This window comes from Thamnophis elegans, chromosome 10, assembly GCF_009769535.1.
Source record: "Thamnophis elegans isolate rThaEle1 chromosome 10, rThaEle1.pri, whole genome shotgun sequence".
Lineage (NCBI taxonomy): Eukaryota > Metazoa > Chordata > Lepidosauria > Squamata > Colubridae > Thamnophis > Thamnophis elegans.
Genome location: NC_045550.1, coordinates 33378457 through 33406398, shown reverse-complemented (window position 1 = coordinate 33406398; position 27942 = coordinate 33378457). Strand labels below are relative to the sequence as shown.

Below are 27942 nucleotides of genomic sequence, written 5' to 3'. Positions count from 1 at the left end.
TGTTTCTGTCAACTGAACAGATGAAACAATTGCTTCAGCTCCTAACTCATATGCATTTAAAATCAATAAAAACTGATTCTCTCTGGTTTCTGAAATCCCTGGAAGCACAATAACAGAGAGATACATGCATTTACGCTGGTACTAGAACCATCAACTGCTTGGGAAAAATCACATTGTTGTGGAAACTAAGCGGCACATCGAGTTAAACAATTGTGGGTTAATGTTACCCATCAGCTGAGGAACTTGAAAGACCCCATGATGACAGAAATGTATCACCAGAAGAATCATTCTATCTTCCCAAGTTAATGTGTGGTAAACTTTACTATATTCTTTAAAAAAAATAATTTCATATTTACCAAGCATTTGTTTAAACTGGCTCCCCAAAATAACACAAGAGTACACCATTTCTTAATTTATGTCTTAAAAACAAATCTTTCTTTTCATCCTTCCTTATGCAGCATTTTGAACATCAAATCTACCAGACCTGCATCATGAAAAATAACATCTAAATGAAACTATAGTTTCCAGTGTAAGGGAGATCTGCGTGACTGCTAGCCTGCACAGCACTTCGTCGTCTTCTATGATGTTTCCACTTTTCTATGTCTTCCTTTTTATGACTGGCTGTTGCTTGTTTCTTTGCTTTACTGTCCTTTGATTTTAGGTATTGAACAGTCACTTTTGATTTAATGCTGGCTTTGCGTAGTCTCACTGCCAGAAAGAACAGATAGACAATTAGCATTTTTCAAAGCAGATTATAATAGTTATTTAATTATATTTCTATGCCCATATTCACCAAATTAGAAAACCCCAACTCAGTGCACAACTAAGAAAACATAAACCCTGCCTTCGTCTCATCCCAGTGTAGATTATATAGCTAAACCCATCCGAGTTTCAATAACCTCGATTTATGATAAGCAATCAAAGCGCCTCCTGGTGGTCATTATAACAGACATGGGCTGTCATTTTATTATGAGCTGATTTGATCTCACAACCATAGAAGACAGGTTGATATAATTGTCCAAGTCCTGATGGTGAGTTAATCTTCCACTGTCTTTTTACCTGGCCGATCCGTCTTCAACAGCATTTCTTTCCATATTATACTCACCACCCTTCACCTTCTCTTACCCAAGCATACATACATATATACACATTTCATTTATACCCCATATAGTCCTAATTGTCTCCTGGAAATTTAAGAACACCCCCTTAATCATAAACACCTCCTCTCTTAGAAGTCCATGAAGAAAAAGATAAGTGGAAAACAAAAAGTTATCGAACGTATTTCAAAAATCGCTCCAGTAGGACAGCCCTCAATGTAAAACAAGCCTTTTCATAGTTGCTGTTTTATTGGAGAACAGTAAGGCTAGAGAAGAAAAGGTAGGAAAGAAACACAATGCAAAAAAAGAAAAATCCACAATGCAGATAACGTGTGCAAGCAGAGCAGTCAGCATGACACGCTGACAAGAGTTAACTTCTTTCTTTTATGACGGCTGCTAAAACATGTAGCATAGGATTATGAATCTGAACAGCTGGCTAATTGAATATACAGGCTAAATTTTCACCATTCTACAGTCTACCACTTAGCATACTTTACTGCATCTATAAATACTTATTCATAGTTTTCATGTCAGCTTACAACATAATGAAAACATTTCAATTATTCAGAATATGGAATATCAAAATCTAACATAGCTTTGAAACCAATAGTAGTAATAAGCAGTACTAGAATATTAGCACAAACATCCTATGTATTCACAGTTTAAATACAACGTTTATAAAGGGATTAAAGAAGGGATGGGATTTTTCCAGAAATAATATACTGGGATATCAAATCATTTTTATTAGAGAAAAAAATGAAGGGGTATCTTAGATAAAAGTTGTAGATGCACAGGGAGCTTTTGAATTAAAAATACATATATAGGAAATGGATGATGGGTACAATCATTATGGAGGAAATAGAAAATATCTGTAAAAATAAAAGCTACATCTAAGTTTCAAAGGAACAAATAGATGTCATCTCTGATCTTCGAGAAACCATGGACATAACACAGGACAAGAGAAGGACAAACACTCTTATCTTCAAAAAGAGAGTAAGAGATGGATAATTACTGATCAGTCAGAAAAACTTGGAACAGTTGATTAAGCAGTTGGTGAGTATTTAAAAATAATAGATTAGCTAGCAAGAGGTATCATAGGTTTATTAAAAATACATCACCACAAACCTGATATTTACTTTTTCTAATAAAGGGAATGGTTTAATTGACTACAAAATAGTGGACGGTTAAATTATAGGAAAAGTGAACATTGATTTCAAATATTGGATGAAGCCTTTAATGAAGACCATGGCAGTATAGCGATACTTGAACAACTATACCCCCCAAGTAAGCATGATTCTGTGTCAGAACTAGAAGCTTTGGACTTTGCTCTATGCCTTTTCCTGTTCAACATGTAGTGCAATAATTTTAGCTGACTTGGATGAGTGATCATGTTGTATGATTATCAAATTTGCAGATGACACACATGGAGAGAAGGAATTACAAGCTATTTAAACGGCAGCATCAAGATTCAGGAAGTTGTACACACACACACACACACACACACACACACACACAGAGTGTATGTATGTATGTAACTTATATATATATATGTGTATGTGTGTATGTGTATGTATATATGTATATGTATATATGTATGCATGCATAGCCTATGTATCTGGCTGAGAAAAATCCAAGCCATTTGTATATGATGGAGACTACAATTATTTATATGTAAAAATAAAAATGTGTCTTGGGGAATCATATAGCAAACAGGAACTAAAATGGTGATGCAGCTACAAAAAAAAACAAATGCAATTCTAGATCTATCCAGCAAAGTATTTTAGGAAGGGCAATAATAAACTGGACATTGTCCAGAAAAATCACATGGTTGATATATCATATTCTGGAAGAAAAAGTTTATGAAGCACTGGATATAAGTTCTTTTTAGAGAAAAGATAAATGCAGGAAGATGTGATAGCTATCTTTAGGTTATCTAAATGTCTCTGAAACGTTGGCTTTTTCCTTAGGCATGGATTTGGGCTGGATGGCAAGTTTCTTATAGGATTGTACATGCTAATCTGAATAATTTATTTTAGGGATGTACATCATTCTTTCCTTTTTTATTGCTCTTATTATTGTTTTTGTGTTATACACTGGCCATAGTTTTTATGGGAAATAAATACATACATACATACATACATACATACATACATACATACATACATACATACATACATAATTTCTGAGTTCTTCCAGAAGAGAGGCTAAGAACAAATGTACTTAAATTACTAAAAATAGATTTTGGTTGGACAACAGAAAAGATCTAATGGTAAGGGTCAATGGAATAGACTATTTTGCAAGGTGGAGAACTACTTCACTGTAAATATTTAAACAAAGATATATTCAAAGATATATTCAACATATTCTTTTGAATATGTTGCAGCAATGGCTTCTGATCACAAGGTTGAACTAGATGATTACCAAGATCCCTTGCAACCTTATGTTCTAAGACTCTGTATCAGAGGTGGGTTTCTACCGGTTTGCCCAAACTGGTGCGCACCAGTTTTGGCGAACCGGTAGTGATAATTTAGCCTGGGTCGCAGAACCGGCAGTGACCCAAGCTTGCCCTGCCCCTAAACCAGTTCTCCGATCTCCGCTGCCATTGCCAGCATGTTTTTTATTAGGTTTTCATGGTCTTGCGCATGCACAGAACAATTTATACTGAACTGGACATGCGCACGCAAAGCAAACTGGTACTAGGGCAGGTAGGAACCCACCCCTGCTGTGTATGAAACAACACTACTATGTGAAACAAAAACAACACCAAATGTGATTAATGAAAGAATGGGAATTTACTTACCTTCCCTAACAGGTGGGACTACTTCTTCAGGCGAAGATTCACTCTCTTTTGCAGCAATAAAATAAGTTGGAAAGACATTTCAGAATGCACAATAGTATGAAATAAGGTTATGTATGCCTCAAAGAACCTGTATGTCTGTGTATGTCAAAATCCAATAATGTGATTTGTTTTTTATTAAATTAAAAGTTACAAAAAATCTGATTCTCTTAAATACATTCCTAAAGTACATGGCAATATTTTCAATATACACAACACAGTAAATATAATCTTAGACATTATATTTTATACATTAAAATATTTTCTGCAGTTACCTTAATCCACATACACATGAACAATTTAGTATCTTAAAACCCCTTAATTCCAATTGTACTCTTCAAAGGAAAAGTTAAAATAAAATAGTCTTAAAGAGATAGACTATTCCTTGGAAGTAAATATTTATATGAACCAGTAGCTGACTCCTCAAGCCAACAGCCATCCTCACCTGAGTGTCAAAAAAGCAAAAGAAACAAATACAACTATCGCAGCATAGTAGTGCTTTATTCATGCTGCTACAAATGCCATCTCGATTTTTCAATGCTCTCTAGAATATCACATCATGTTTTTTAAAATATTGTCCTCCTGTGGAAATTCTATTTTTGTACATAAACATGAAGACAATATAGATATGATTTACTACTAACAGCGTTCATGTGTCCATGTTCTCAGGTTACCACATCACAGATTACTGAAAATTATATACATTAATATCAACAGTCTTAAAAAATACATTTTCTAGTAATTTAAATCATTTGAATCATATTCCACTAAAATCGTTCAGGCATTCATATGATAAGATTTATGTCCTTATCGCCATTCTGAAGAAGCACTGGATAATACAGCTTCCAAGATTTAGCTGATCTGAACTATGGAGATCTCACTGTAGCAAACATGGTGAAAAAAATGAACCACTATAAAATAAACTGAGTTCAAATGCATGCCTCAGCATGAAAATATTGACTGATCAGCCGCTTGGTTCCACAATTCTGGATAGTAAAATTATTAGGTTATAATATTGAAAGACAAACTTAATTGTACTAAATGCTTCTGAGGAAAGAACTGCATAATCTCAATCTTCTCAATCTTTTTCTTTGTATTAACTGCTTTCATCTTACTTTCTTCTGATAAGAACTAGGATGATATTTGATTTTCAGACTGTTTGATGCAAGCTTGATCCAATATCTTTGTCAGCAAATAGATTTTATCACAATCTGGAAAATTTAACATTAACCTCAGTATTAAACAATTTCCTTCGTTAGAAAGGAAACTTCGTTAGAAACTTCATTAATATTGTTAGTAGCACACTTTTATGTTCATTAGCCACTTCTTAGCAACTGGGAGGGGGAAATGGGGTAACAAAGTTCTAGAAGAAAAACCCTAATACAGAGGGATGCTCTGTAACTCCCTTTTAGGGGACATGTCAGTTTCCCACATTGTTGGGTGATACAAAATTGAGGCTTGATCTGACAAAATGGCAGAAAACAAGTATAAAACTGATAGAAATATGAGTGGATGCCACAACATGTTTTTTGATATTTACTCAATTTGAATCCCTTTACCACAAGTTTGGCTTGGTCGAACAAAACAGTCCAAAACCAATAGAAAATGTTGGCCATAGTTATGGTCAACTACATTACATTACTAATAGGTTGCTCTATAGCTTGAAGAGAAGTCAGTGAGCCACATTGTGCTGTAATGGGCAAAACTACCTTTCAGAGGGAAAATAGTACAATACTGGTACAAAACTTTAATATAGATTTTGAATAAGTGAAGCAATATTGCTTTGGTAAAGGTTTCTTCTAAACTCCAATCTAAAATGCTGGTATCTTCTGGCCATGAGGGACATAATACGTGGTCTTCGTAGAACAAACAAAATGAAACAGGTACAAATTTTGGGAACAGGCTGTGTGTTGAAACCAAATTTGGAGTTTAGAGTTAGCTGCTGCATTCTTTATTAATACTAAAACATAGGACAACCAATGAAGCTTGAAGCTGAATTTTGTTGATTTGAAGAAGCAAAAAGGAAAGTTCTCGCATAGCACAATTCATTACATGATGTTGTGAAAACTAGTCATTTGGTTAGCTCCAGAAAGGGACTACATATATATATATTTGCTGGCTTTATGCCTCTTTCAGAGTATGAAGAAGATGAAATCCAGAGGGTGAAAAACTTGGAGGAAGACGTTATTATATTCATGTCCTGCTCATGTGTTTTCCCAGTCATAGCTGATTGATCACTGTGGAACTAATCAACACCCATTTTATACGCAGACATGAAATTTCCTTATTTCAGTTTCTGGAAGCTTGGAAAATGCTTTGCTTTAATTTATCCATCCAAATGAGATTTTGATATTGTGTTCTTCATGGAATCTTTTGCTTTATCTTCATTGATTTTGAGAAACACACCATGTACTGTAGGTTTCTAGATCAAATTCTAAATTTTAATCTAAAAACCCCTTCAAGAAAACACACAATTGCCAAAATAAAATTAAAAAATCATGTACCGTCTAGGCACACTTGTCACCTAGCTTATACACAGTCCATATATTAATAAATTTCTTCTTACATGGCTCTGTCCTTGCTTCTTCATTTGAATGAAGACTTTTCTTGCCTTTAAAGTCATTCTCCTAACAATCTTTTACCATTTTTCCAATCCAGGTTTTCAATGAATCCTGCTTTTATATTTCAAGAGTTCAGTTTTTCCTGCAACTTTAATCTTATATGTTTGTACATTAAAGTGGTCAGGAAAGTAACAATTTGCTTATTATTTTTCTTGTTCTCTTTAACTTGTTCTAAATATGAGAGAAAGCATATTCTGCCCAATTAAAGTAACCACATAAAATATTTTTCAAATAAAATGCTTCCCTTTATAAGCAGCAGTGTCCTTGTGTTCAATACAGAGTTTTTTTTGACACTACAAAAAATAATTCATTGCCAAAACTGAAACAGATTTAAATCAGTACAGATTAAAAAATTAATTTACATCATACAAAATGTAAGATAAATGATCACAGGAAAACTAAACATGTATATTTGATGCATAGTGAATTAGATCAGCATTAAATGCTTCTTAATATTATCAAAATATAATATTTACAAAGAAATTATCTGGGAGTGAGAATTATCTATCAAAGAAGTAGAATGGCAGTCCCAAGTGCTACTTAAGAAGAATGAATGTGGTATAAAGACATTTATGTCAGCATCTCAAACCACTACTTCAGGATTGTTTATATCTTCCCTATACTAGCACTCATGTGGGAACTTTAATGCCTGAATTAGATCTAAGTAATATAATTATTATTTTTAATATAGTATGTAATTCTGCAGATGTTTCCCAGTAGGGCAGTAAAATGGACCACCCATAGCTTAAAAAGCTACACTTTGTTGGATATTGCTGGTACACACATCTGAATTTCTTTTTTTTTAAAAAGACTGTGTATGCTAAGTAAAATCCAAAAGACATCGAATGTTAGCCCACAAAATGTTAGGTAAAATAAGCATAGGAAAGAAGATTGGGGCAACTAAGTACCTAAAATATGTATAATATGCAGGAATTACCATATTTTTCGGAGTATAACATGCACCGGAGTATAAGGCGCCAAGATTTTGAAGAGGCAAATTAAAAAAAAATTTTTTTTGCTCTCTGCAGAACTCCCCAAAACAGCCCGTTTTTCACAAAAATGGCCCCATTTTTTTTTTCAAAAAAGGCATGAATAGCCTTTAGGAGGTTTGTAGAGTGCTCGGGGGGAGGGGGGGACAAGCAAAAAATGGCTCATTTTTCAAGAAAACTGGCCCATTTTTTGTCAAAAAAAGGGCATACATAGCCTTTAGGAGACTTTTTTGCTCATTTCTGCTCTCCCCAGCCCCCAGGAGCACTCTGAAAGCCTCCTAAAGGCTATGCACGGCCGTTTTGGTGAAGGGGGCGGGATTTTGGAGGCAAAAAATGTTGCATTCAGTGTATAAGATGAACCCAGATTTTCAGCCGCTTTTTTGAGGGTAAAGGGTGCATCTTATACTCCGAAAAATATGGTAGATTCAAATGATATACACTGTGAAGTCATTATCCATTTGTCTTACATAATCTAACTCCATTCCAAATTATGCCTAGGTTACCATCTTCCTATTAAGGGAAGACTAAATGATGCTTCCAAAATTAAGGATTTAACTAGCCATAGTTTCATTTTTAAAAGAAATGTTCTATACAGTACGGCAAATAAGATGCAACATAAAACAAAATTTGAATCAGCAAGCTAAGCACTCAGACCTGAACTATAATACTATAGAAAGAAGAGTAGAACTATTGTAGTCAATAGTGAAAGTGCATCACATTGGTCCAGAATGCAATGGCCTGTGCAGTGTTGGGCGCATCTACATTCATCCAAGTTATACCTCCATTGCGCAAGTTGCATTGGTCCCTTCAGCTACCAATTCACGGTAGTAGTTACTACCTTTAAGCCTATATGGCACAGGACCAGGTAATTTGCGGGACCATCTCTTCCTGAAGACACCTCCACCATATCTGATATGATAGGCACACTCCTGGTCCCTTCCCTTAAATGCTGCCATCTTATGGGACCTAGGAAATGTGTCTTCTCCTGTTCTATGGAACACTTCCTCCAAAGATCGAGTAGCCCCCTACTCTTTTGATCTTCCAAAAAGCACTTAAGACTTGGTGGTTTTCTTTAAGGTTGAGATGAGATTGAAACTGGCAAACCTGTTGAGAGCTGCATGGGAAAGTTTAGCTGTAGTGCCAGGTCTTTTTTTCTTTGTTTGTTTTAATGCTTTTCTTTCACTGTTGACGTGCGTATGTATGTATGTATGTATGTATGTATGTATGTATGTATGTATGTAAATTTTAATGCAGATTTTATATGTGTATTGTTCAAGTTACTGCTTCAATTTAAGTTTGGTTTAGCTGAGTTGTTTTCCGAGGTGGCGCAGTGGTTAAATGCAGCACTGCAGGCTACTTCAGCTGACTGCTAGATCAGCAGCTCAGCGGTTCAAATCTCACCGGCTCAGGGTTGACTCAGCCTTCCATCCTTCCGAGGTGGGTAAAATGAGGACCCAGATTGTTGTTGGGGGCAATATGCTGACTCTGTAAACCGCTTAGAGAGGGCTGAAAGCCCTATGAAGCGGTATATAAGCCTAACTGCTATTGCTATTTTCATAAAGGTAAGGATAAGTAACAGTTGACGTTTACAGATACAGATAACCAATTTTGTTATGGTTATATGTCATTATACATGATGTATAATGACAATAAAGGCTATATTAATGATGGCGAAACATTTCGGCACCAAGTGCCCAAACCGGAAAGCGTGTGCGTGCGCACCGGAGCGCTAGAAACCCAAAAGCCAGCTGATTGACATGCATGCGCGGGCCAGCCACCTCTTCTTTGGGTTTCCGGAATTCCAGCGTGCACAAAGACCAGCTGGCCGGCGTGTATGCGAGCGCCGGAAACCAGAAGAGCAGCTGGCAACGGCAAACTTGCCCACAGAGAAGGCTCTGTGTGCCACCTCTGGCACGTGTGCCATAGGTTCACCATCACAGGGCTATGCTATGCTATGCTATGCTATGCTATGCTATGCTATGCTATGCTATACTATACTATACTATACTATGTAAATGAAATGAAATGAAACAAGGTTACTTACATTTTTAAGGACACTTTGTTTCTTTCTAGAATAAATAATTGCAATGTTTTTGCATTCTATCTCAGTCTTACTTTGTTCTGCATGCCATCAGCCCCACCTACCTGTTTGTAAACACTCTCGCTTATGCCGGTCATTCCAAGCCTTGACTTTGCAAGACTTGCTACAAGTGAAGATCTCATAACAATGTAGACAAGGGGAAAGGGTCATACCAACAGATCGTCCACACTGGTAGCAGTATTTAAAAAAGAGCAACCTGTTAAAAAAATGTGGTTACAAGAAAGATCAGAGATGTAATATGTAAAGTTTTTGGAACACACACATAACAAAGACATTTGCTAAAATATTAAAAAGTTGGAATATATATGATTCAGTGCATCCAGAGTTTTAATCTTCAACACTTATTTCCTTATGTCGCAATTCTAAAGTTATTTCAATAATTTTCTATCATATACCGGTGCTGCCTTTTAATCTTCTAATTAAGCTCCCCCAAATTAATGTTTTGTGAGCTTGTCAATATATACAGTCAATAAGAAACTTTTGCCAGTGCTTATTTTCTTAATATTTTTTTCAGCTAATCATTTTTACATCACACTCGAAAGAAATCTGAACACTGACTTGCAGAAATTGGAGAAATACACAATAAACCACTTTTGAACTTTATGTCCAATGTGTATATATGTATCTCTGTGTGGGTATATATCAGCGGTGGTATTCAGCCAGTTCTGACAGGTTCTGGAGAACCAGTAGTAGAAATTTTGAGTAGTTTGGAGAACTGGCAAATAGGGTGGCCCCACCCCCGTTGCCTCCTACTCTCCCAGCTGATCATCTTTTGTTGCCCTGAACAGGAGAATGGAATTGGAAAAGAGGTTCGTATATTCGTAGATTTTCACGGGTGTAGGTATGCTGGTCTTGTTGTATTCGGGCCTTTTCCCATGTGAGATTGAGATTGTCTTGGCAACAAGGTCTCACTCGCCATCTTCAGGTTGGGTTTTGGATATGTATGTATGTATGTATGTATGTATGTATGTATGTATGTATGTAGTATTTGTGCTGATAAATAAATAAAGGGAGACTAGTATAGATCTATTTCAAGCTATTTAGCTCTCATCAGCTAGCCATACTCTTACTGGAATTAGAACCTGTGCTGTATTGCATCTTAGGCAGATGTGTTAACCATTAAGCCACAAGGTTCTCCTCCTTATCAGCTGAGCCAGGGAAATAGGTATGTATTTAGAGTCACAACCCCTGGTATGCCCAAATATGGGAGGAAGTTCACTGCTTCCATTCTCTGTTTATCGGCTCGTCACAAGAGACCATCCAGACAGACTAGGGTATGGCTAGCTGATGAGAGCTATATAGCTTGAAATAGATCTATACTAGTCTCCCTTTATTTATTTATCAGCACAAATACAACACAAATGTAACAAAGGCAACAGTAAAAATACTGGGTCTCTTGTGACGAGCTGATAGACAGAGAATGGAAGCAGTAAACTTCCTCCCATATTTGGGCATACCAGGGGTTGTGACTCTAAATATATATATAAATACACACACACACACACGCACACACACACACACACACACAAAATGAATATGTCTGGTTCCATTAGTGATGACAACAATACTAAAACCAACTATCACAATCATCTATCAGTACAACAAGCAAATTAAATTTTGATTCGTGGGACTTACTTTGATGCATCTGTTTCTGGTAATGGTCCTAAAAGGGGATTTACAGATTTCTTTCTTACTCCTCCAGCAGCTGAAATGCAAATATTATTATTATTGGTTTGTCATATAATCACATGTTTAGATTGGATTTGGCATTTTTATCTACCTATCCTTTCCAAAGATCTAGTATAGGCAGATGTTCTTGTTTGATGGTGTTAAAGATATTATGGTTCATTGCATAGTCAGCCAGATGTTTGTATTTGCCATTTTTATCCACCTTTCGAATCGTTCCCAAGGCTTGGGTTAGATAGATGTTATTATTTGCTGGTGTTAAACGTATCATTGCAGTATGTAAGTTGTTCCAACTAATTGCTTTTGCAATTGACTGGTGGTGATTTTGTCAATGCTGATGGTGCTCAAAGTGATGCTCCAGAAGTTTTGAGGTTGCACCCAAGGCACCTATAACTAATGGTACTATCTTTGCTTTCTTTTGCCACAGTCATTCTATTTCTATTTGCATGTCATTGCATTTGTGATCTTCTCCACTTCTTTCTCTTCTCTTCTGCTGTCTCCAAGTACTGCCACATCCACTATCCAGACTTTTTTGTCCTTATCAACAATTGTTAAGTCTGGGGTGTTATATGGCAGGAGCTTGTCCATTTGAGTGCTAAATTCCCAGAATATGTTACTTCTGTTACATTTTCTATTACTTTCACTATTTTATGGTCCCACCAGTTCTTCCTTGAAGACAAATTGTATTTCTTGCAAATATGCCAACACACTGTTGTTGCTACTTTGTCATTTTTTTATAGTCAGTCTGTGCAATCTTTTTGCAACAGCTAATTAAGGGTCCAATGTTTCTTTAGCTTCTTGGCAGAAGTGGCTTTTGCTGTCTGTTGCTGTCTTCGCCGATTCTGGCTTTGCATTTGTTCTTAAGGCTTGGTCTTCTGTAGCCAGTATTAGCCCCTTTGTTTCTTTCTTCAATTTTCCTGCTCTTAGACATTGCCGGGTCTCGTTATTTATTTTTCCTGCTTTTTTGAAGTGTACTGGCCATATAAAATTTTGCCTTGCCATATCTCTTTCCTATTCTTCATTGGGTCTTTCTTGAAAGCCAGTTTGGTCTCTTCACAACTCAGTAAGCCTGCATTACTGAGTATGCTAGCTTTAATATATCATCTTCACTGTCCTTCAGATATTCTTCCAATGCCCTTTTTTCTTCTTCAACTGTCTGGTGTGCTTGCAACATTATTCACCTATTTTCCTTGATAAGTACAATCTATCAAAATTGATGTGTGTATGGAGGGCATAATTCATTGCCATTATTATTATTATTATTATTTTGGTCATTCTATTCAGGGCTTTCTATTCGGGGCTTTTAGTAGACTCCAGTCTACTGCTCTAGCTGTACATCTAATGACTGGAATTACCCAGGTTAGTTGTCTTGATATTTCTTCAGCTGAATTTGGACTTTAAGCTCTTCATTACTCTCATATTGTATTCATTTCTAACCTCCTTTTTGATTACAGTGTGCATGATGTTGTCAACTTAAAGGATGCTCAGGTGTTTGTAGTGATCATCTTCATCCAGTCTCTTGATGTTATTTCTATAGAGTATCTTAGTCTGTTCAGTTTTCACTATTTTTGCCCCATTATAATTGGTTGCACAGTCAACCAGATGTTCATGCTGAATTTGGCATTTCTGACCACTTATTATTAAAACTGATTTCGTGAGAGCTGTTGTTGCTTTTCTAAATGCCAGAATCAATCTTATTTTTTCAGAATTGTTAGCAGTATTAGTCCATTTTTTAATAAAAAATAGAAGCCAAACAAATTTCAATTTCTGAGCATGAAATTAAAGGATTGCATATAAGTATCAACATCTTTAGCTTCCTTTTTGTCTCAGCATAGTATATCTCGTCAATACAAAAAAATAACAAGATGATATCATATTATCACATTCCCCAGATGATAGAAGGAAAGTTGACAATAAATCCTAATTTAAACTTTTTAGGTTCATATTCTTAAACAATCTCCAGCTGCAAGAAAACACCTCTGCCCTAAGTAGTCTAATCCAAGTCTAGAATTGCTTTATATATATTTTTTTATTTTAAAATCTAACTTGGACTCACCAATTTTGATTTTCCTAAGTTCTTCTTCATCCCACTGTTTTTCTTTTTCAATAACAGTCTCACGAACCCGGTCACTGAGAAACTCCAGCATCTTTCGTCGAAATGCACATGTTTCCCTCTCTATTGGTGACAGAGAATGGAGGGGAGTATGCAACAGTCTTTTATCCTACAATACATAAGCATTATTTTTAGTATATAACTAGGAAATGTGCATAAAAATTATAGATAGCAATTGTATCTAGACTTATATACCACTTCATAGTGCTTTATAGCCCTCTCTAAGAAGTTTACAGAGTCAGCGTATTGTCCCCAACAATCTGGATCCTCATTTTTACTGATCTTGGAAGGATGGAAGGTTGAGTCAACCTTGAGCAGGTGAGAATTGAACTGCTGCCAGTCAGCAAAATTAGCCTGCAATACTACATTCTAACCACTGTGCTTGATAATATTGTTTCCTATAATGTAATGTATAATATATTATTATTATTATTATTATTATTATTATTATTATTATTATTATTATACAATTGTATCACAGCGGCCAGTTGTTTCGCCAGATTTGGCATTGGTTACTAGTCGGGCCCCACCCAGGGGCCTAGGACGTCGTAACGTATTTTCGTAATATGCGTGCAGGTCCAAGCAGTGCGGCTTTTTGCATTTGACTGATGGTGATTTTGTCAATTTTTAACTTTTTTAAATGTAATTCCAGTGCTTTTGGTATAGCACCCAGTGTGCCAATTACCACTGGAATTATCACTGCTGGTTTGTGCCATAGTCGTTGAATTTAAATTTTTAAGTCCTGGTATCTTGCGATTTTTTTCATGTTCCTTCTCGGCGACCCTGCTATCACCTGGTATTGCGATGTCTATGATTGTGACCTTATTTTTCTCAACCAGTGTGATGTCTGGTGTATTATGCACCAGTATTTTGTCAGTTTGTATACGGAAATCCCACAAGATCTTGACCATCTGATTTTCGGTGACTTTTTCAGGCTGATGTTCCCATCAGTTTGTTGCTGTTTTAATATTATAATTTTTGCACAAATTCCAATGGATCATTTGTGCTACTGAATTGTGCCGCAATTTATAATCTGTCTGCGCGATTTTTTTACAGCAGCTGAGTATGTGATCAACAGTTTCATCGGCTTCTTTGCAAAGTCTGCATTTGGCATCATCAGAGGATTTTTCGATTTTGGCCTTAATGGCATTTGTGCGGATAGCTTGTTCTTGCGCAGCCAGGATTAGTGACTCTGTTTCTTTCTTTAATGTACCTGTTGTTAACCATAACCAAGTTTGTTCACTGTCCACTTTATCTTTTATTTTTTCCAGAAATTGGCCATGAAGTGCTTTGTTCTGCCATCTCTCCATTCTTGATTTTATCATATCTTTTCTGTATTCTTGTTTCGTCGGTTGGGCCTTCAGTAGTTTTTTGTTCTTTACTTCGATTAATAGATGTTCTTGACTTTCTTTTAAATAATCAGCCAGTGCATGTTTTTCTTCTTCAACTGTTTGCTTCACTTGTAATAATCCTCTGCCACCTGATTTTCGGAGCAGGTACAGTCTATCAGTATCACCACGTGGATGTAAACTGTAGTGCATTGTCATTAGTTTCCTGATTTTTCAGTCCAAAAGGTCCAAATCAGCTTGTGTCCAGTTAACTATACCAGCTGTGTATCTTATAACTGGTATTGCCCAGGTATTTATGGCCTTGATTGTATTTCCACCATTCAATTTAGATTTCAAAATTTTCCTAAGTCTGTTGGTGTACTCTCGCCTGACAATAGTTTTTACTTCTCCATGCTTGATGTTATCCAACTGCAGAATGCCTAAGTATTTGTAGGCTTCATTTTCTTTGCATTTAATTAATTGGCCATTGGGCATTTCAATTCCCTCACATGCAGTGATTTTGCCCCTTTTTATGGATACAGTGGCGCATTTTTCCATGCCAAACTGTTTTGAAATATCGGTGCTGAATACTCGGACTGTGTTTGTCAATGATTGGATTTCTATTTCTGACTTTCCAGAGTTTCAAATCATCCATATATAATAAATGCGAAATTTTTTCAGCTTCTTTGGCTGTTTGGTAGCCTAATTTCATTTTTTTTAAGATTACTGATAGTGAGATCATTGCGATGATGAAGAGGAGAGGTGAAAGTGAATCACCCTGGAAAATTCCGCGCTTGATATTAACCATTCCGTAGATCTCATTCCCTACTGCCAACTCAGTTCTCCATTGTTTCATTGCCTTTTCAGTAAAGGATGTAATATTTTTGCTAATGCCAGTTGTTTCTAAGCATTTTATGATCCAACTATGTGGCAGTGAGTCAAATGCCTTTTTGTAATCAATCCAGACCACATTCAAGTTCGTTTTTCTGTTCTTACAATTTTCTAATATCATTTTATCAATTAGAAGCTGATCTTTTGTGCCCCTGTTCCTTCTTTTGTTGCCTTTTTGCTCTACTGGCAAGATGTTGTTTGTTTCCAAATAATCCATCATGTTATCTGCAATAATGCCTGTGAGTAATTTGAAGGTTGTTGGCAAGCATGTTATTGGTCTGTAGTTTTCTGGTGTTGTTCCTTTAGTTGCATCTTTCTGAATCAAGTATGTTTTTCCAGTTGTCAACCATTCATCAATTTGGCCCTTTTGTAAAATTTCATTCCGTTGCCTGGCCAATATTGCATGTAAACTGGTCAGATATTTGAGCCAGAAACCATGTAATTGGTCCTTTCCAGGTGATGTCCAATTCTTTACCTTTTTAACTCGATTTTTGACCATCTCAGTTGTTATTTCTAATACTTGCATTTGTTTGTTGCCAATGCTTTTCTCAAAGTCGTGTATCCACTTTGCTTCCTTGTTGTAGTCCTTTGCATTTTCCCACAATTCTTTCCAGAATTCAACTGTGGCCTGTTTTTCTGGTTTTTCACTTTTGATGTCACCATTCACATTAAGACTTTGATAAAAACGCCGTTGGTCTGATCGAAATTGCTGATTTTGTTTATATTGGATGATTCGTGCCTCATATCTTTCAATTTTTCTAGCTGTTGCTGTTATCCGCTGTTTTACAATCTCTACAGCTTCATTGATGTTTCTTGTATCCAATCTATATCTTCTGATTAGCCGATCTATGATTTTGTTGTTTTTAAGCCGTTGCTCATGCATGTTCTTTAAGTTACTAGCATCTGCCCTTAATTTTTTGATTTTTTGTTCTAAACGGATTTTCCACTTTGGCTTTGATGCTTTTTCTGTTGTGTGACTAGGTACTTTAATTTTAATGCCTAGTTCATTAGTGACTATTACAGCTGCGCTGTACATTAACTGGTTTGTTTCCAAGATGGATCCCGGTTCAATTGTTGAAAACACTGCATTAACCATTTTCATGATAGGGGCCAAAATTTTCTTAGTGATGGTAAATGTTTGGTACATGTAAGAGCCAAGGTGGCGCAGTGGTTAAATGCAGCACTGCAGGCTACTGCTAGATCAGCAGGTCAGCGGTTCAAATCTCACCGGCTCAGGGTTGACTCAGCCTTCCATCCTTCCGAGGTGGGTAAAATGAGGACCCAGATTGTTGGGGGCAATATGCTGACTCTCTGTATATAAGTCTACTGCTATGTTGCCTTTCCTCATTAAGCAGAAAATGCTCCATGATCTTATCCTTCAATTCTTTTTGTTTTTGAGTTAGTTCATCAGTTGGTTCAGTGATAACTGGTTCTAGTGGTGGTGATGTTATTTCCTCCCCAAGAGCTTCTTCTGGGAGTTCTACTATAATGTCTTTAGATGTGTCTTGAATATCAGTTATTTCCGCTTGTGATATTGTTTTTTGGGTTTTGCAATTTGCCTGAATTTCCTCATGTTCAACTTCACTAAACACTTTATTCCGTATAATAAATCGCCCTTGATCTGCTAGTCGTTCACTAACGTTTGAATCTGGATATTGTTATTTCCATAATTCATACATTCGCTTTGAATAGCCTCTTTTTTCTGGCTCTGAGTTGTAGTAACAGGCCATTATGGCACGGTTTTCATCTGCACTATATTTTTGTCGTTTTGTTGGCTGGTCCACTTGTAGCCCACTTGTTGACGTATGTCCAGGGACCCCAACATCCGCCGCGGCCCTTGTTAACCCGCACAACGACCGATGCAGTATGGAATTCTTATTTGTTTTTTTCACCATATTGTATGGGTTGGCAGGTTTATTTTATGGGACCAGATGCCAACCTGACCCCAACCCTCCTCCTTTCTCATCCGGGCTTGGGACTGGCAATGGCGGAATAATAATAATAATAATTATTATTATTATTATTATTATTATTATTATTTGCAAGTAATTTATAAACAGAAGTCTAAAACCCTGTGTATTTTGATGAAAGCAACTACGAACAAACACCTTTCTATCCATTGTTTCTATCCATTTATCCATGATAATGCAGCACAGTTGTTTTGGTACATGTAGAAGTCTGGACAGAAACACTGATGGTTACCGAAACATCTCAACTACATTCTAAGTCATCTGTATGCTTGTGAAACACAACAGGTTTACTTAATCCCAGACAGTATCACCAAATGTTGATCAAAGTACATAGATCAAATGAGAAACCAGTTTTCAAAAATTGGTAAAGTATATATGTAACACACTTCAAAATAAGCAATGTGTAAAATGCAAAGAAGAATAAGATGTATTAAATAAATGTCATTCAAGAAAAAAAGAAAGGGAAAGGAAATCTAAATCATTTACATCAACACCATTCACCAGTCCTTTCTGTTTACAAATCAGCTTTGTTTCCATCACATTTGTATATCTATTGCCACAAGACTTTTCTATGAGTTTCTTACCTTTCTCAACGATCAGTTCTATTTAACCATGACTTTCTCAATCATTCTCTTCTCAACCATACTTTAAGACCATGATGGCACACGTGCCACAGGTGGCATGCGGAGCCATTTGTTAGGGCATGCAAGGCATTGCCCTTTGGCCTTCTTTTAAGACCATTTTTCACCTTCTGGAGCCTTCAGTGAAGCCTCCTGAAGGCTCCGGAGGGTGAAAAATGGCCCTATCGACAAACCAGAAATTACCGTTTCCAAACTTCCAGGTTGCCCATAGGACTGTTTTTCACCCTTCTGAAGCCTCCCGGGGGGTGGGGGGCGGAGCCTCTAGAGCTTAGGGAGGCAAAAAAAGGTCACCAAAAGCGAGAGGTGTTGCGCTTGCATAGCATTATGGGTGTGGGCACACCCGCGCACAACCCCCCCTGCTCTCCTCCTGCTTTTGGCACGTGATCCAAAAAAGGTTAGCCATCACTGTCTTAAGATATTGAATCTTCATTCGTTTTCTCCAGCTAATTACATTTTTTGTATTTGATCCATCAATTAATTCAGCACCCATTCATTCTTCACTCTATCTCTTGTCCTGCCATAACATTTAAATACCTTATTCAAATTACCTTTAGGTTTTCTTGACATACAGTACATGACTCTCACTTCCATATAAAAATTGAACTGTAGCAAAAATGTACATTCCTCAAACCACAGGACTATACATGCCATCAAATTTTGAATTTTCAAACATGGAAAAAGATACCTGATAATATTTGAAATATGCATAGTCCAGAACTGTCCCCATTGCAGTTCTACCCTCATCAACAAGAGCAATTGGCAGCAACATATCTGCACCTCCTGCTATTAGAGTATCAATCTAAATAGAGAAGAAAATAAATGTAAAACATCAAGAGTCATATGCAGCCATTTCCTCCAATGTTACATATAGACAAATCAATATAGTCCAACCTGAAGGTCATTGATTTATTGCTAGCATTTATATAGAAATAAGGCATAACTATACACATGACCCAACTTGTCTTTAGGAAGATGAACACAATTCAGTTAATGTTTACAAGCGTTTACACACATCTACAAACCTAATAACATTACTTAATTACTTACGTTAATGTTACTTACATTAATCATGTAAAAGCAAATTTGTTAATGTTTCGATATCTTCTTAAGCCATTATGTTACAATGGGGAACTGAAGTTCTGGATAATTAGATGTATAATTTAATTTGTGTTAAAATTGAACCACAACCAAACTTAATATGGGGATATAGAATTTTTTTGCTTTGTGAGTTATAGATGAGGTTTTTTATATAAATGATTATTTATGTAAGTATACTAGGAAGACAGACAGACAAATTGGAGCCATCAGTTTGTCAATGCCGTCTACTGTTCACTCAACCCCCTTGGTCTCTCAGTCATCCAATATGCTGACTTCCCCCTGTAACACTAAAAATCTGCATCAGCTCTATTTCTGATTCTTTGATCCTTGAGACTTTTACAGCCTCTTTTCTTACTTTTTTCCTCAATTCATGGTTTTTCCATCCTGCTTTATCATAATAATGACTTTTATTTTATTTTACTTTTGTTTTGAAAGGAGGTTAGAAAAGTTTACAATCTTTAAATAGAAAAGAGTAACCAAAAATGCAAGACTCTTCTTACCATCGCCATCTTAGCTGCTATTGTCCCACGCTGTTCATATGGAGGATTAACAACAGCACACAAGGCACTTCCAATACTTTGACTTAAAGGTAGATTTGGGTCAGCTCCACCAGCCAGAAGTTCAGCTACTGCCTAAATGTGGGAGAAAGAAAAGGAAATCTTTTTAAACATTCTCCTGAATATTATTGTTTCAGATCTGGGTATAATTTGCCTGAGCAAATTTTGGGCAGGGCTAAAAATGGCCAACATAATATTTTTATTAGGGATTTAAAGAGAGAAATAGATGTCCATGAACTGGCTTCCACATTCTTAAAGCAGTGATTTCATCCATTTAAAAAATCACCAGCACAGGGAGTTCTACATGGTTTCAGATAAAGGCACAAAACTATTTTCCCTGCTTCTCCCTTTGTTCTTGTCTGCAGCTAAATATGAGGGTCACACCACAATAAGGGACTAATTAGATAGGACAGGTCTTTCAACAATAATGTCCTACTCTGGTGTAGTAGAGGGTTCATAGGATGAGCTAAGGCAAGAATATGGTGAGAAATGTCTAATTTCGCTTGTTTGCAGCCAAAGGCCAAAGAAAGAAACTGCTTTGCACTGAAACTGTTATGTAAACCTGATTTTTTGTATATACCATATTTTTATGAAAATAGCAAACCTAGGTTAGGACTTGCTGAGGAATGGATGGCACTGTCAAACCTTCATATAGTCCATTTTAGAAACAAGCACAAGTCTTTGGCCATGAGATACACTTTTTAACTATTACTATTATCAGACTCCATGGGCTGCATCAGAAAATAAACACACATTAATACATATTCATATGTATACTCATATTTTTGGAAGGGTATTATGGCATAGCATGATGAGCTATTTATGAACTGAATCATTCCTCTCCATCATCTTTGTTAAGAAATATCAAATAATTGATATTTATTAATTCATTTATTTCTATTTATCCATTCAATTAATACTGTTGTCTACTTGACAGATGATTCAGGGTAGCATCATCCAATGCCTGAGAGAAAAGCCAGGTCTTTCGACACTTTCAGAAGGTAGGTAGGCTTTCAAAATTTTAGCAAAATTCTATGATATTAATTTTATCTTTATGTAATTTCATTGTATTTATACTTTCTTTTTAATATTTTAAATAATTTTAGGTGTATGTATTTTATGCAGTGGGTTTTTTTTGCCTAAACGCCATGGTAGAGGTTTGTGTTGTTATTGAATATAATATAGAACATAAAATAACTATTTTGAAATAAATAAATCCATAATCCAATTCACAATTAAAATACAAAAAATAAGTTACAAATAATTTGACATTTGTGTGGCACTGTCAATTGTCAAATGGGACTACAGGAAGAAGAATTCAACTTCCTCTGCCAATGGAGAGATCTGGATCCTTTAATATCACCAATTTCCTAAACACAAAAACAGGAAAACTAACAACCAAATTCCTAACAATATGAACATTACCACGTATGGATAGCATGACTATAAATGGTTGTCATTGAATCAATAGATTTGTAGCTCTTACTAATAGTGTTGACTATAAATAAATTATTTGAACCATATAGCTGATTACTGATCAGTAACAACACGTCTCAAAATATATGCATATATTTGTAACTTTTCATATGCTTCAAGGACTCTTTATTTTTATTTATGCTCTAGCATCATTGAATATATTATCTACAAATGTTGACATAAGGATTGGAAACACTGCTCTGAGTTCGCCACAATTAAAATGATTTTGAAAGAATGCTTACAACTGTTATTAAAAATGCTTGGAAAGACAGACCTGTTCATTTCCACCAGCAACTGCTAGTGAAAGAGGGGAATGGCCACTCCACAAGACATTTGGATTTGCATTGTGATCTAACAGAAGATTAATAACTTTTCCAGTATTCTGATGGGGAATAAAGCAAAAAAACAGATCAGTACAGATATTGTTTTTTAATTAAAATAAAGAGTAAGGACAAATTTAAATAAGGTATTTAAGTTAGCCCACATTTTAAAATTCAAAGCAAAAATATTATACCTATTTTATCCTGAAGAAAAAAAGCTGAAGCTGGTTCCAAATTGGACATTTACTTATGCCTGTGCATATAAGCATATTCAGATCAGAACAAGATATCAAAATCAAGGATCTGGTGCAACGAATAAAGTCACAACAATAAATAATATATATTTTAGACTGCTTGGCAGATATGGGAATTTATGAATGCTGTCGACATTTTGTCATGCAGTCACCTCCAATTCTTTGTGCCCTGCTGGACATCACTCTGTCAGTGTTGCTTGCTTCTCTGAGTTCTTCTCAGCTCATGCTTGTGTTGTCAGTGGTTTCAAACCACTTTGTCTATTGTTGGCCTTCTAATGCAGAACTTATCCTGCTATGGCTCATCAATAGAAGAAGCAACTTGTTCTCTTTTCATGCACAGATTTTCTCTCCCTATTATAATGAGTACATCATTCCAAGAACACTTATGGGATCAAAATCAGATTGAAAAGCACATAAAATGCTACTTGAAAGAAACTATAGAGGTTTTCCTCCGAAATAGTGCATCTTTAAAATGAGAGATTTTTTTTACATTTCCTCACATAATAACTAGGTTGCAATTGCATCCTTTTGAACAGACAGGACTTGCTTGGCTGATATTTTGAACAAAACTTCAAAACTTTTCACCTTTTCTTCTTTTACTCTTGTATGTGTACATACCTGTATAATCTAATTTTATTCATTCATATATTATAGCCAAATTTGTAACCTGCTACAATTATACATACACATTTTCTCATCTCTGCCTTTACTTTCTTTCGCCTGTACACTCCACAGTAGTTTTTCCTTTCCTTTAAACCAGTGGGTCTCAACCTTTAAACAAGTTGGTCTCAACCTTCTTAATGCCTTTAATACAGTTCCTCATGTTGTGGTGACCCCCAACCATAAAATTATTATATGTTTTCCTTATTTTTTTGAAAATGTGTTTTCCTATGGTCTTAGGCGACCCCTGTGAAAGGACTGTTCGACCCCCAAAGGGGTGCCGGCTCACAGGTTGAGAACCACTGCTTTGAACAATTAAATAAAAGTTATGCAAATTATTACAACAGTTGCACTTAAAGCATGAGGAAGAGCTATTTCTGTTATCTTTTAAAATTAACATTGTCTTCTGAAAAAGCTAGGCTCATAAACTGGAGTGCTCAGCCCTTGAAGAAAGGGTCACGGCATTAAGAAGGTTGAGTTCCCCTTTCCAGGAACAAAAAGAGCCACTCCTACTCAACAAAACCAATCTGGGATAGATAATTTTCAATAAGATAATTACTGCAGCAGCAGTAGGACATAAGCAGAGGAGAGAGACCATGCCATATAATTATCTCCCCAATAACTTTAGCAATCCTGTGGTATGTATCTTTATTATATCTTAACCTTCACATAGGCATCTCAGGATCCCTGTAGACAACAAGAAGGGTAGAATATAAAAAAGGAATTAATAAAAAGCAGTAGAAAGGTTGGACCAAATGAATAATTTACTATAAATAACAACAGAAAAAAAATCACTAAAGAAGGTAATGAAACAACAACAACAAAACAGCAATGGCCACCAGTAAAATAGGCCAACAGTGAAGGTAATAGGACCAAGACAGAAAAATCAACTCTTGCTGATTTCAAAATACAATAAAACAAAACTTTGAAATATTTAAGAACATTAAATAATATTGCTCAGAATTTTTTTAAAAAGTTTATGTTCTGTTTACTGCAACATTTCAGTGTGCCTACCATCCCTGTCCTAATATTCCCTTGTATTCATATTCATTTCATGTATACATAATCATATTTATACTTATATCTGTTATCTAATTCATGCTTGATGAAATAAATAAAATAAATAAATATACCCTATTAGTTGAGATTGTATGGACATCAAAGCAAAAATAAATTCCTTGACTTATCATTTGTTTAACAACCACTCAAAATACAAAGGTATTGAAAAAAGTGCCTTATAACCAGTCCTCACACTTACTATATAATCATGCAGTCACTTGATCAAAATTTGGGCACTTGGCAACCACCTGGAGTCAAAAAATCACCACAGCAACTTTTCCAGGAGGCTTCCAATCAACAAGGTCAAAGGGAAAGCCTGATCTGCTTAATAAGGGTGGCAAAAAGGTTGTAAAATCAGATGCAACTCACTTAATGAGCACATTACTTAGCTATGGAAATTCTAAACTCAACTGTGGTCATAAATCAAGGACTACCTGGAAGGCTTTTGGCATATTTATCTTTCCCAACTAAATTTTGTAGCTGGTAATCTAATTAACATAATAAACAAATATTCAATGCATTAGTTAATTTAATTAATGACAGGGAAACTCCGTTAAGGAAATAAAGATAATGTGTTGGGACCCAGACAGGGCTGAAAAGTTGCTCTCCATGGCTCAATTCATTATTTTTAAAATAGGGTCCACCTAAAAAGTAGCATCTGTAATAGGCTATCAAAGAAGGTACAATTAATGCAGCACTCTGAATCTTAACCAATACTTAATATTTTTATGTACATTATCATTAGATGAACTGAATGATTTTGTATCTGGTTAATTATAAAATGTAGGATTCAGGTGTCTCCTAGGAATATGTCAGTAAATGGTGAAGAAACAAACTTATATTTATATTTATTTATGTATTGAGAATAGGGAGGCAAATAGTGAATTAATAAAAAAAATTGAAGTGGCAAAAAGTAATCCAACTGCAAAAGTAAAAATAAAAAACCTGAACTTCTGCTAAAGATAAACTGTATTTTGCAAATGGATACTGTTCAAGATTTTGCTTTCCAATATGAGCTGAAAACTGAGCAGCTACAACTATTGTTACCAAAGAACAATAGGGAGTAAGCATCACTGAATTCATTACAACCCATTTCTATCTGTGTACTCATTTGTAAAGTAAACTTTGATGGAAAGAGGCCTGATACAGTTACATTTATTTAATGGTACATGAGATGTTAGAGTGTTCGATTATTTAATTTTGTATTTATAAAACTGATGGTAGCAATATAAAACTGGAATGTGAAAATCCTGTTATTCCAGGCCACAACTCTTCTGGCCTTCCAAAAATCCCTGAAAATCCCAGATGTCCTTGAAATGCAGCTCCCACTGGATATACTAATTATACCTAATGGCAGATGGACAACAGCATATTTCCATCCCTGTTGTGTCTCTGATTTGTTGATTTAAACTGGGAATACAGTGAGGAAAGACTTCCTCTTCTATCATTGAAGGAATCCTATGCTATTTTAAGAAATAAGAAATCTACTCTATATAAGAAGAGTAGAAATGGAGAGAATGCAGCACTGTGGTCTGTAATACATCCCACCTTCCTTAAAGGAAAGTGATGTTTCAATTCTACCATAAAAGCCAACCACTGGTCATTTTAAAGTACTTTAAATTACCCATTTCCTTCCCCAAATATTTAGATGGCCTTAGAATAGATATAAAGGCCAATGTTTCTTCTTATCACCCTTGATGCCATGCCAAATATCTAACCTGCATACCATATAGACTACTGTAATTCATTCTCTCTCTGTACAATACCTGGGGTACAGTTTCCTTTGTCCTTATGAAGGAATAGTCTGAATGCCATTCTGGAGCTAGGCTGATTCTCTCATATGGCCTCCCTACTACCTCAAAGCCGCTCATCTGTTCATTCAAGAGTTTTTCCAGAACAAGATGCCCAATAATTTTATTTCTGACAATGGCCCTAAATTCATATTGTTTTTTAGCTACTATTCCATTCTTCCTGCATTAATATTTTATACACATTTAACATTGGACAAAGGATTTAGACAGATAGCAGGTTAAAACTAATTACACCAGAGATCTGCATTAGATTTAATATGTCCGGGATGTCCATTTATTTAATATGATTTAAATTCCTCAAATAATTTGAGATCAGGCTTAAATATTAAATGTCCATATTGGTAAGCTAGAACTAGTTGACTACAGACAACTTCTTCCTTTTACAAAATAAAATTCTTACCAATGCAAAATGTGCTATTTGAAAACTGAGAAGGGACAATAGAATTTGTAAGAGAGAATCCCAATAGCTATCACTTACTGTAAAATTGTCTTCCCTCTCACAGGCAATATGAAGAGGTGTCCTCCCACCTTCCTCTGGGACAATAGTACATTCTCTGTAGTAACTTTTGGGTGGTCCAATTTCATTATTCATTTTCATGGAAGATACTGATTCACCAACATCAAACTAGAAAAAGGAATTAGACAACGCAGTTGAGGAGCCATAAATGTTGTTCCCTGTCACTTCCTACAAAAATAAATCAATGGTTGGGGAGTAGCGCATTCTTCCCTTAAGCCTATTGTTCCTGGTGGTCAGCCTACCTACACAAATGAACTCAGTCTATGGACAAAATCCACACTCATCTGGCCTCTCTAAGACACAGTGATTAATTGTTCCTAAGATTTAATAAGCAGGTGCTTGCTACATTTTCTATATGCCCCATGAGCTGTGCTTATGCATACATAGTTGCTTTCTACTAAATCATATTACTAATTAATCTCAATGCAGCAACTACTTAGTAATGGTCTTCCACAGTAACAGTTTAAGATGTTTTCTGGTACCTGGTATCCTCTCTAGGAACCTCTTAAATCATAGATATTCAGTCTACAATGTTAACTGTCCCTTTATAGGAGCCAAACAATGAAGAAAGTAGCCAGTGAAACTTGCTATATAAACTGTATTTCTATATTTTGTTATTTTCGCTTTAAAACTTTTAGTTATTATTCTTATTTAATACTTTAATCTTATTGTGTAAGCTGCCTAGAATTTCTTTGTGATTAAAATACAAGTTGATAAAGTAAGAATATATATCTGAAATGGCCACATTATTTAAATACATTAGAATTTGTTTGTAAAAACACTATTCATTATACAGCATGCCATAAAATAACTGCACTACGAATTTAATTTATCATTTTGTCATATACAAACTGTTTTGGGGTTTTTTTCTCACTTCTTCTATATGGTTTACAATATAGCAAAAGCCTACTCTCATGGAACCTATTGTATAGAAACTGATACTTGGACAGCAAACATGATCAAATAACACTATTTAAAGTTGGAAAGATAATTGTATAGGTCAAATTTATAGGTGTAAGAAGGCCCCCCCCCTTTCTCTCTGTACATATTGTTGTATTGCTTTTTGTTTATTTTTTATTTCACTATTATTTTGTGTGTTTTTCTCTTTGTTCTGATTTATTCAGTAAATATATAAATACCTTGTTTGCAATCTTATCTAGCTGGAATATATCATTCTCATCTTCTGCCCTGACATCAGGATCTGCAGCAGCATGAAGTAGTAATTCTGTGATTACAATCCCTTCTGCACCAGGAAGGGCAGCAGCAATATGAAGAGGAGTCACACCTCCAAACTGGGAAAACAAATACTGCATTTATTCCCAAAGCAAAGCACAAGTTACTATAACATTTCACCACTGTATGCACTCAGTCCATTAAATGCTCATTATGACAAAAAGGTATTCCAGCTTCTAAATGAACATCTGATCCATATTGGCTAAGTTTTAAGAACGGAAAAAAATGAAACCTTAGGGAATATAATTGGCCAAGTCATTATTATGAGAAACTAAACATTTTCATCAAATACAATCAACCTTCTTTGTTATATGACAGCTTAATACACTAAAAGAGTTCCTGAACTAAGCTACTAAAATGATTAATCAGTAGCAATGAAACAGGAACAGAATAGAACGAACATGCTTTTTAAAATTACTACAAGGCACTATAAACAATTTATGTGCAGCTTAAAGTTGATATGCTTAAAACATAAATCATTGAAATAAGTGGCTTTCAAATATTTGTATACTTCTTTAAACAATTAGGATTGTTCTACAACACTGGAAGAATTTAGGAAAGAGACACACTTTTTACAACTTATTTTTACAACTTATTTTATAGGAAAACACTTTTAATAGACCAATGCAACTTCACTGCAACATCTCATTTTGATATCAATTTTGAATTAGAAATCACCCAGCA

The 27942-nt window shown here is 35.5% G+C and overlaps 1 protein-coding gene across 1 annotated transcript in view; it reads right to left on the bottom strand.

Moving 5' to 3' along the window:
- Positions 1-505: 505 nt before the first annotated feature.
- Positions 506-27942, bottom strand: part of ANKMY1 (ankyrin repeat and MYND domain containing 1) — a 42705-nt gene continuing 15268 nt past the window's right edge. Inside the window, exons 10-18 of the mRNA XM_032225662.1 lie at positions 27165-27317; positions 25987-26133; positions 21679-21786; positions 19872-20003; positions 18959-19072; positions 13377-13552; positions 11280-11333; positions 9689-9840; positions 506-708 (exon numbers count right to left, since the gene is read on the bottom strand). Of these exons, the coding sequence (XP_032081553.1) occupies positions 506-708; positions 9689-9840; positions 11280-11333; positions 13377-13552; positions 18959-19072; positions 19872-20003; positions 21679-21786; positions 25987-26133; positions 27165-27317 (1239 nt within the window). The remainder of the gene's footprint in view (positions 709-9688; positions 9841-11279; positions 11334-13376; positions 13553-18958; positions 19073-19871; positions 20004-21678; positions 21787-25986; positions 26134-27164; positions 27318-27942) is intronic.